A 12,263-nucleotide genomic window follows, 5' to 3' on the forward strand; every position below is an offset into this window, starting at 1 on the left:
GCAATGTGCGCATGCCTACGTATACTCTTTAGACTTTCTCAAGTCCTCTAAGCAGGTAACTTACAAGTTGACATACATGTACTTTGATAAGAATACAATGTACACCGTTGGAAAACATTGTAGTGTACATGCTTTAATTTACAATGTATTATCTTACATTATATAGCACTTACTGATTGAAGTATCTATATTAATTTGTATGTAATTTACATGTACATTAAACTTGCATGATAGTTTATATTCACCTGTAATTAATTTACACCCTAACATTATCTGCCCGTTTCTGAATACACCAGCACCTTTGATGTGGAATTACGTATGTGTAGATTTTTTAGTCGCCTAATAAATTCACAGATATGGAAGTTATTTCTACAATATTTGAATTATTGACATGCATACATATATCGATCATTGATTCAATAACGAAAAAATCAAAACAATCAAAACAAAACAAAAATCGGATGAGTTCTTTTGGAGAAAACTTGCTGAAAAATAATCTATATTTGATGCTAATTTTTAATAATTTTATGAACAAAATATATTTCAAAAACTAAATCAGTGCACGTGGAATTTATTCAGCTTTTTACTAATCCAAAAATTAAAAAAAATTGGACTAGTATGTTTGGAGAAAAGTGGTTCACAATAAGATATTTTATTTCGATATATTTGATATTTACTACGAACAGTAAGTGGCCATTATGTAAAATCTTTGATTATTGATGCAAGATTTGAGCAATTTGCTCAAAATCATTTGCTAGAAAATTTTATAAGAAAACTTAATACATAAGTAATATCTTAAAGGTCGGTTCCTGCCCATAAACCGCCCGATGCTGTCCGATCCTGCAAGTCGTCTTTTGGTTCTGTTCGCTTGATGCGTTTATGTGAAAAAAGGTAATATTTTGTATAATTTTTGTAAAATAAGGTAATAATGTGTTAAATATGACCATATATAAAATCAAACTAAATTCATAAGCATAGCTGAAACAGTCGGATTCGGTGTTAAAATTCGGTAAAAAAAAAAAATTCTAGCCCCTAAAACGTCTGAAAATGTGCTATGTACGCTAGGGAAGGTCCAAATACATGTAGGCTGTAATATAACCAATTCTCAAGTCCCTGTGACAACTACAGTTTCATTGTGTCCGTTTCGTTACATACATGTACTTACGTGCATTCCGACGACGGTACTTCTTCTTTAATAGATCGTGCGATGTCAAAGCTCGATCTCATTTCGAACTGCTACATTCACTGGTGGTCAAGCTTATACTTAGATGTCTCTAATCACAGACCCATCTTCTGTGATCTGTCAATTCCATCCGCGTTCTCTATAAAGTGTTCTCAGATTGAACGTAACACATTTTAATTGATACCGGAGAGCACTTCTGTGGGTGTGGTGAACTACAAGTTCATCGAAAATTGACAGGTATACCGGTGTCTTACTTAAGGTATTCAGGACGTCTTCTCGATTCCCTCAAACAGCGGAAGTTTAAGAATGTATGAGAATCTTACATGTGATTCATTATATGTGTGTCTATATACTTTATTTAATGCACCAGTTATAATTAAATGTCCCCTTTTGACGAGATTAGAGGCGTCAAATCCTTTTCATGTCAATCTTTAACATTCCAAAACGAAGTAAGTATTATCTATGATTTCACATATATGCAAGAAACAAATGAGTACGGAGATGAACACAGCAGGCATTTGTTCACTTGTTTTTATATGCTTCAAAAGCCTTTGATAGGTGTATGGCTTGTTTTTGATTGGTGCATGGCTTGCATTTGATTGGTGTATGTTTTGCCTTTAATTGGTGTATGGTTGGTCTTTGATTGGTGCATGGCTTGTCTTTGATTGGTACATGGCTTGCCTTTGATTGGTGCATGGCTTGCCTTTTATTGGTGTATATGGCTTGTCTTTGATTGGTGCATGGCTTGCCTTTGATTGGTGTATGTTTTGCCTTTAATTGGTGTATGGCTTGCCTTTGATTGGTGCATAGCTTGTCTTTGATTGGTGCATGGCTTGCCTTTGATTGGTGCATGGCTTGCCTTTGATTGGTGCATAGCTTGCCTTTGATAAGTATATGGCTTGCCTTTGATTGGTGTATGGCTTGTCTTTGATTGGTGTATGGTTTGTCTTTGATTGGTGCATGGTTTGTCTTTGATTGGTGCATGGCTTGTCTTTGATTGGTGCATGGCTTGCCTTTGATTGGTGCATAGCTTGTCTTTGATTGGTGTAATGCTTGCCTTTGATTGGTGCATAGCTTGTCTTTGATTTGTGTATGGCTTGCCTTTGATTGGTGCATAGCTTGCCTTTGATTGGTGTATGGCTTGACGGGTTGTTTTTCAAACCTGCGTTTGGGTTTTGATAAGTATACAGCGTAATCATGTCCTCAAATGAAGATGATACGTTTAGTGTTGTTCATGATGTATCAAAACTTTGTGTACCCGTTAGGGTGGTATTAACGCCCCTTGGTTTTATTCTGATTATTTCTGATATTAATGTTACATGCCCCACGCAATTGGATGAGATTTGTCTTTTCTCGTTTTTTTAACGAAATTTGGACATGATTATGGACGTATGCTATAACTATAGCTGTCAATAGTGATTCAGATACAATATGCCTCTAAATTAGTTTTGAAAAAAAACTTTGCTATGGGGAAATGATACTTACTAAAAACAGAAAAATGATCAAATATTCTTGACAGTACAGAATTATATTAAGCTAAGTAAACGTTTTAGCTAATATTTTTGAACCAATTTTTAAGTCATCTATCGAATGTATAATGATATACATTTATACGTAACCCTATAAGGTAATTTTATTTACAGGCTTCACTGTCGTTTACTTCTACTACTAATTCTATTAACCACATGTATATATGTCTAGATCTATTGGTATTGCAAATGTAATTGTAACCTATAAATATTATTATTTTATTTCATATTGATGTAAGGTGTTCCAGTTCCGAAGATTTATGCTTGCCTTTGTATGCACATGAGAAAGGAAATAATATAAGCTCTAAGCTTGTTTTCCCATCTCTGTATATGTATTGACTATTTTGAGTAATGAATAAATATTGTTTAAACTAAACTAAATCAGTTACTGTTGATTTTAACGATAGAAGTAATGGCCGGACACAATCTTATCATAAGTGGCATTTAGGTGTCAGAGTTGTAACCGAGTGAACACGTGTCAAAAAAAATGGAATAAACTTACATAAGATAAATCAAGATCGACCTAACGTCGACTAAATTCTCCACAAACTGGTAGATACCAAGATATCCCTAGAGCACAAAGACTTTGTGTATGAAATAGAAGACCTCTTTTCATTATTCAAACTAGCCAGTGTAAGGTACAATTTAGCTTCATGAAATGATATGCAGTTTATACTAAAATTTGAAAGTAAATAGTTATTTGAATATTCAAAGGATCATGTTCAGCATAAGACATTCTACGTAATCATAGCTTGGACTCTGGCATTTTTTAAGTGTTCAACCACCATATCAAACGTGTACTAGGTATGTGTTCGCTGTTGGTTTTATCGCCCCGTGAACAGCCAAGGTCATATTCAGCCGGGGTCTCCTTTAAGTAGTTGATGGCTACTTCAATAAACACGCGGGGGCCCGTCGCATGCCATCCAGAGAAATTCAGATAAATACTATTGCCCAAGGACAAACCAAGCACAGCACAGACTGGACCGTTCATCAGCTTCATGAAAAACACAAACTGACACGGTAGGGAGTGTTGAATCACGCACCGATCTCAACCGATATCAACCCGATATTAATGCATGTACTGGGTACAATTATAATCTGTCACAGGTTTCCCTCGGTACATTAGCATGGCGTCGCCATGTAGTCCGGAAACTTTTCTGAATCCAAAATGGATTCATGTCATGTAAATATCTTCTTGTTAAAATACATTTAGTTAAAACTTCAAACGGGATTCTGTATTTTGCCAAAAATATCGAGTCGTGATATGTTTATAAGTTTTCAAACACTTACAACCAAATTACATTTTCTTGCAATAAAGGACACAGAATGGTGATTTTTTTAACGTCTAGATAATGATCAATTTTATTTGTGACGTCAACTTGTGCGAAATGGAGTCATTCAATTCAATTCAATTCAATTCAATTTATTTCTTTTACTACTTAAACAGCATGCCTTACATAGTATACAAAAAGCAAGATACGTATGCTTTGTGTTATTCAATATTGACAGTGATTAATTTTAATTGGTTTGCTAAGAAAATTATGTTCACCGTAGAATGATGATGATGATGATGATGATGATGATGAGACTAGATTATCAAACAATAACGATATGGAACAAAAACAGTGTAGAACAATATAATCCTGACGACACTGACAACATTATTATATATAAATCATCAGTATTTTCAATTTAACTGCTTTCAAAATCATTCACCAATAACAAAAAAAAGTAATGGGAATAAAATAATTTCCCCTTGCATTAGTCCGACATTGTGAAATAATCTACCATTAAAGGACTGCGATGGCCTGTGCACAATATCACGATTCCTTTCAGCATTTTGAATATACTTTAATGTAGTACACTAGCTTTTTCAGCAAGATACGCCTCCTGTGTTGTACTTCTGTATTTGGTTAGGACTATTCAGATCATATATGTATCATAACTTTAGTCTCAAATATTCCTCAGTGTCTAGAGGAACTACCGCATGGAAATTTGGCACTTCTTCAGTTAAAATGCACACTAGAAACCTTCGCCCCTGAAATGAAGAATGAAAACGATTATACATTTTTTTGTGTAAACTTTCGTTTGTGTATTGATAATTGTTTCATTGAAAGGCGATTGAGTTGTAGCGGGATAAAATGGAAGAATGTGATTCTTGGGAGAAGGCGTTTCTAAGTTGTGATACATGTAACTTGTGCAAAAAATTATTTGTTGGACTGGAAAAAAAAAAAGATATGTTTAAATCGAATCAATTAATCAAGGTCTGGAAAGAAAACGTTAGGTCCAACCAAGGTGTAGGCCATCTTACTATGCACAATGGATTCTTTCCACCAATGCTTTATTTAGAGACACTTGGAATTTTGTAAAGACGTGTTTGTAGGTTACAATCCCAACATATTGTAAATGACATTAACAGTCATATATTTGCAGAGCAATTCGCGCTGTCAAATTCCTCTAGTCTGTTAGACAGGATTTGTACAACATTTAAGTAGATGACGGATGTAAAGCTAACACTTACAGAAGGTCAAAGCTTGCCTCGTACATTTTCCCGGTAGATCTGTTCCTTGCACGCACGTGGAGCTCAGTCTCCCCAAATATCAGGGTCTCCTCAACCTCAGCTGGTCCCCTCCTTCTACTGGAACCCAAAGGCACTTTGAGTACACCTAGTTCCCGACACCCTTCCTCGTCTACAAACAAAGGATCTCTTTTCGAAGATACATACACAGAACATTCTAAACTCTCTTCGTCTGGTTTCAAAGCCTGGAAAACCTGAGATTCCGCATGGCCAGGTGTAACTTGTTGCCCTATTTCTATGTACTTAAAGAAAACGTCCTGACATCGTGCAACGCCATCGATAACGATCTTCTTGTCCGCTGGATGGTTACGTGGATCGAATGCAGGCCAGCTCTGGATGCCGTACGTGAAACGTGCCACTCTGCTGCTAATAGACCTTGGTTGATGTCCGTACAGAACGGCACCTTTCAACACGGCTAATCCGGCATCATCTGGGACTATGACCACTTTCTCTGTAAATCTATGACGGATAGCATTCTGTACAAGTACACAGTCTGAAAAACCACCTACCATTAAAATATATTTCACATCCATGAACTTTTCATCGTAAAGTATATCTTCCATGTGCTTGATGATACCGTCAATTGTTGGTTGAAAAAACTTTCTAAATTCTGTGTTCTGTATTTGTAGTTTTTGACGTGCACTCGTTACATTTGAGGAAAACTTTGAGTTCTTAACAGCGTTGTCGATGCCTTTTCTTTTTTTGTCTTTCTGCAGAAGTTCCACGAGTGCGAAAGGTACTGACATCGATACTTTTTCAGGTTTGATTTCAGTAATCTGTCGTTTCTTCATTTCAAATTCTCGAAGAAGATGAACATAATCATCCATACTGGTTTCCTTTAGCTGTTGGATATTTTCTTGTCCTACTATTTCTTCTACAAATTTTTCAAACGCGTCATCAACCGATTTCCCCCCTAAAGCTCCTCCTGTGGCTTCGTGAAGTTCCTTCAGCGTCTTGTCCGGTTGTCGTTGATGGATTGTGATGTCTAATGTGCCACCTTTAAAAAAAAACAACTAAACTTGTATCTATACATGTAAACAAAGGTACATTGATTGAAAAATAAAAAGAGGATATTGTAGAATATGTCATTAAAATGTTGAGATCCAGGTGGTTATCACGACATAATACGTCGATAACAAAAGGGATGTGTCGAAATAAAAGTGACGTTTATTTAAGTGGATGAATTTAATATTGTGATTTTAATCAAATTGTTGTCAGCACTTTATCATAAAGGAAGTGGAAATAAAATATATCCTAAGAATATTGTATGTAACGTTATTTAAACTCAAAGACAAGAAAACTCGCGGTAATCAATGGTTTTCTTCATACTTTCTTTTCCCGGTATTTAATCACCACATTTCTACCTCTTCACATAGCACTTTTATCTTATTCTCGATCTGACGTATGTCGATCTTTCAGAAAGAAAATAGCAATAAAATAGATAGTACATTTTGTAGAATAACATTGTTTTGCAGCAGAAGGTAACTGAACAGCTTAATACCTTACTTGGCGTAATTCGTCATTTATATGCCAAAATAAAAAAAAAACCATTTTATTTGCAATTTATCAAACACATAATTAACATGGGGCGGTAGGATAATTCTTTGAAAATAGAAATAAATATATAAGTAAGGTAAAATAAATAAATAAGGAAAGGTTAAGCATCTTTTGCGATATGTCCTGCCAAAATGTCCAGAGTATTTTGATGATGATCGAATATTGTATTTATATCCACATATAACGCAGAGATTTATGACGGTACCTCCCAAATCGACGACCATGTAGGCAAGGCCTGCTCTGGCGCTCTCTAAGAAGCTATTTGATGCCCTTTCCACTGGTATGTGTTGGCAATAGATTGAAGCTGCCTCCGGCTCTAAGGCTATCATCAGATGCTCTTCTAGTATACCAGCCTAAATTAAAAAAGTCAGTACTCTTTGAATATTGTCATATTTACATGCCTTTTACCTACCTACCACATAAACGCCGTTTAACTGGCTTACGTTTATTTATGATTGACCAATTGCATAGTTACTAAATGTTATCTTATGTCCCTCCCTTTGTTGACTCAGAATAATTTCATGGCCAGCTTCTATTATCTAAAGCAGTAAATACATAAACCAGTAATCCCGGGAACAATATATTTAGAGGCATTGAGAGACATACACTATTCTACAAAGATTCGAATGCAACAATGTACCTGCAATTCGTTTTACAATTCTAGTAGTATTAATTTTCATTACTGAACACAGTTGGGATTTTCATTGAATTTTAATTTCTCATAGGGGTCGGCCTGAAGATTCTTTACCCTTGAAGACCACTTCCCAATCATTGCGATGTTCCATCCAAGTTGGTTTTCTTGGCTATACGTTTAACCCAAATTAGTAGATGATGTATTTGCTAAATTAACTAATTACGTAACTAAATTACTTAATTAAGGACGCAGATTGTCACAAAAAAAAAGATAAAAATAATTACTTTTTGAATAATAAATTAAATACCAAAATTAGAATACAATAGCATACCATCGATAATATTCAATTTGTGAAAACATATTTTGAATGTCTTACATTATCATTCAGTCCATTCAAAATTATTTAGCTTATATAGAGTTTTATCGTTTGCTGTAACCCTGCTCAAAGATAAAAACGTTACTATTTCTGCAAAGTATTGATTGTTATGTGTGTCACTCGAGTACAAACCACCCTGTTAACTCAAACTAGACTGGACCCGGTCACTGAGTATGAAAGAGCGTGAAACTTGTTTAAAACAGCTTGTTCCTCGTGTTCCACATATTGTCAAGTCAACTAATGCCTTTTCTCAGGTTACAGGCTATCGCCAAATAGCAATTCCGAGCAGTGTGTCCACTCCTAATATAGTGACACTTCAAAATACCCCAGGTTCGTGCGTGGTCAGTTTCCACATCTAAACCACAGGGGCTTGGCACGATTTTCCAAATGATAGTCTATATATATATGTATATAGTATCAAGGGTAGTAACTACAAAGAGGGGGAAGACGAACGTATTTAAAAAAAATATAATTTGTCGTATTCTGCGGGTCAAAAATCTTAGTGACACATACATTACCTTAAAGAGAAATGTTTTATCTTTCCAATGAGTGTTCGATGAACAAAATTGGCCAAGTATTATCCAAGTTATGACCTGACGAATTCGGAAATAGATGCCGAAATGGCTAGGTCGGAATCTCCCTGTCCGGTTGAATAGTCGCCTCGCCTCTAATGGGTACCTCAATAACCATTCAGAAATCGAAAAATCGACGCTTGCAGCGGTATACAGTAACCATAACTATGTCAATATAGGATGTTGGTTGGTTATGTTATCCGTCATGTGCCGTAGCCAATTCCATATTACATCACCGAGCTTACCGTCTTCAAAAACACCGCCATCTTTCCCTAACCTTTCGTGATTTTGTTTATGCCGTTACAGTGGTCGTACAGCCAAGAAGCGTTCCGAATGAAGGGAAAGATGGTGGTGTTTTTGAAGACGGTAAGCTCGGTGATGTAATATGGAATTGGCTACGGCACATGACGGATAACATAACCAACCAACATCCTATATTGACATAGTTATGGTTACTGTATACCGCTGCAAGCGTCGATTTTTCGATTTCTGAATGGTTATTGAGGTACCCATTAGAGGCGAGGCGACTATTCAACCGGACAGGGAGATTCCGACCTAGCCATTTCGGCATCTATTTCCGAATTCGTCAGGTCATAACTTGGATAATACTTGGCCAATTTTGTTCATCGAACACTCATTGGAAAGATAAAACATTTCTCTTTAAGGTAATGTATGTGTCACTAAGATTTTTGACCCGCAGAATACGACAAATTATATTTTTTTTAAATACGTTCGTCTTCCCCCTCTTTGTAGTTACTACCCTTGATACTATATACATATATATATAGACTATCATTTGGAAAATCGTGCCAAGCCCCTGTGATCTAAACATCGCGGCCGACTGCATCACTTATGCTTTTCGCGAATATTGTCACGTGACATTTGAAAAAAATAGACGGTAATTTGTTTGTTGGTTTAGTTTTCAAAATTGACGAAAATGGTTAGGCAATGCGAATGTAATTATTGTACAGTGGGTTTGATGTTGTTCTGTAGGCTTCCTTTTCATTGTGCGAATGTTTATTATATGAGAATATACTGATGCTGAGTGGATGGGTTGTTTTTCTTTGTTGATTGTCTCCCCTTTCTACATCAGGTGTTCGTAAATGGATTAGGTTTCGTTTAGGAATGAAATAATTCTTAAAATTTCCAATTATTTTGTCATATTTCCCTCGTCATCCGCGAAATTGAAACACTAATGTCTTAAAATCATTTTCAGCTTGAATGTCCATTGCGTATATCAATGCACTTATCGATCTGTACTGCATCCTTATCCGTATTGGTTACGACCCTACAGAGCAAACACGACAGTTATACATATGTATTATAACTTCCTTCCTTGGTTCCTGGAACTTTGTCATCTGGCATGATCGGTGTTGTTGTTCATCTATACTATCAGGAAGTCACTGCACTTATCCCACTTCTGACACCATGTTGCGATTTATGCTCGAAATCAAACAACAAGTGCTGTCGTTGAGAATACATTTTATTTAGCTAAACACATGTGAAGGTAATTCCGGTACTTTACAAAGGTATACGTACATTACTCAGTACAAGTAGGGACGTCGAGCCAATAATATAACTTTGAGGCAATGTTTTATTCCTCCATAATCAAATAAATTGTTGCATTTTTCATCCTTATTTAGAAATTATTGCTTGTCCGTTTACAAAAAGACTAAGTTAGATATCGAGAATATTAGCATGGAAAGACATAGTATTGTTTTGCGACAAGGCATGTGGTGATGTAAAGATCATTCATGTCAATATCCATTACAATCGGTTTATTATTTCCTGGCCGTGTCGCATCCCCTTTGATTTAAATTAAACAAACAATTTGTAACTTCTTTAACGGAGCCTTCCTTTGAGAAAACATAAGCATCTCTGCTATCCGATTACCAAAAGCAACGTAAATCGGTTTATTGCTAGGACTGATAAAATAAATAATTCAGTCAATATGAAAGGTTGTTTCAAACAAGATGATAGTGAACTATGGCTACAAGTACATAATATAATATTATTATATAGTAACTCTAAAAATCACCGCTCACATTACAGATCGGGGCCCACAGGTATGTACAGATCGGGACCCATCGGTACGTACATTTCGGGACACATCGGTACGCACAGATCGGGACCCACAGGTACGTACAGTTCGGGACCCACAGGTAAGTACAGAGCAGGACCCACAGGTACGTACATGTACAGTTTGGGACCCACAGGTACGTACAGTTCGGGACCCACGGGTCCGTACAGATCGGGACCCACAGGTACGTACAGTTCGGGACCCACAGGTACGTACAGTCGGGACCAACAGATACGTACAGTCGGGACCAACAGATACGTACAGTTCGGGACCCACGGGTACGTACAGTTCGGGACCCACAGGTACGTACAGTCGGGACCCACAGGTACGTGCAGTTCGGGATCTTGATCACCAGCTTCAAACCTTACCTTGAGTGCTGCTTCCCTCATAAACTGCTTGGAGTTATCGTCCCAGATCGCGGGTACCGTTAGTACGTATTTGATGTCACCATCCATTATGTTGCCAAACTGTTTCTTGATTGCGTCCGTCAGGTGGCCATTCAGGAAGGCAATCGAGTGTCCGAATACGTCTAGGGCTGGCAGAGATTTTCCTGTTTCGTCCTTAATCTTCGTGTTGCGTTGTAGGCCCTACAAATCCTCATATTGGATAGATAAATATTTAGAAGGGAGCATGCAGTACCTTCTCATAGATTTAATGAATAAATTTAACCTGTAAATTGCAGCAGCTGAGAGAATAAAAATATATCATATATCAAAATGAAAGTATACCCATGTAACTACATGTACAATCTTCCCTGTTCGAGTCCCGGTCAGGAAACCAGTAATAAAATTGTCCTCCTTTGTCATTTGTGTTACTATGTTACTATATATTACAGCCATAATGTAACTAGTTCCGTCTTCACGTAGCTGGTACCATGTAAACAAAACTGTAACATTTCTCATGTAACTAAAACTTTCCTGATGTAACTATCACCTTGTTATTGTACCTAATCCTACAATTTATACCCGACACCAAGTCTACATTATAATCTGATTTGATTCAATTAAAAAATAACCTCACGGATATCTATAATTCGCGTTTGTACTACTAGTATCACTAAAACCCTTACTTTTAATGAATTACCCCTTGCAATGCTAATTTGTAACCAAAGATGCTTTAAAAGGCACCACTTATACATTGACATTTAAGATATTTATACAAAGAAATTATGAAAACTCCAATACACACGAGATGTTCCTGGAAGCAACTGTTGCAAACATTGTCACTGTTTAAGTTGGAAGGAAAGACAATGATTCATTATAAATACGTATTAGAATCGGTTGTACCGCAGGCTATCCCAATATGGTTGTCGAAATAAGTATATAAATATACACTGTACTTACCTTTTGTTCTATTTACCTTATTATTGTAGAGTACCATCTTAAACCTGTGGAAGTAAAAATGATCTTTGAGAGAAGTGCCATCCTCTGCCATCATAGTCTCGGCCTCGTAGCCGAAGGAGCAGATGGTCTGATCCGGTTTGAGGAGGAGTGCCGTTGGAGCCTTATACGACATCAAAGTTCCAGAGTTCCAAACGTTGCTCTTGATTTTCAGCGGTTCGTTATCGAAATCATCTTTACTAGAGAAAGCATACCCAGAGTAGGTGGTACCAAAGTCTATAGCTGCCACGAATAGGTATTTTCTTGCGGAAGCCATGATGCTGTAAGATCTAGGTAAAAATATACAAATCTTCATACGATTTACATCAGTTTGTACCTGGACAACGTAATTATTGATTTTCAGATTCTATCTGA

At 36.6% G+C, this 12,263-nt stretch overlaps 1 protein-coding gene across 1 annotated transcript; it reads right to left on the minus strand.

Annotated features, from left to right (window-relative positions):
* Positions 1-4,114: 4,114 nt before the first annotated feature.
* Positions 4,115-12,263, minus strand: LOC117329153 (heat shock 70 kDa protein 12A-like; the record flags this gene model as incomplete). Its single annotated transcript, XM_033886902.1, is given in 5 exon segments — positions 4,115-4,750; positions 5,234-6,287; positions 7,053-7,200; positions 10,878-11,096; positions 11,869-12,263. Coding segments are annotated over 5 exon segments (1,773 nt in total). The 3' UTR covers positions 4,115-4,734.

The sequence above is a fragment of the Pecten maximus genome, chromosome 6 (genome assembly GCF_902652985.1).
Source record: "Pecten maximus chromosome 6, xPecMax1.1, whole genome shotgun sequence".
Taxonomy (NCBI): Eukaryota; Metazoa; Mollusca; class Bivalvia; order Pectinida; family Pectinidae; genus Pecten; species Pecten maximus.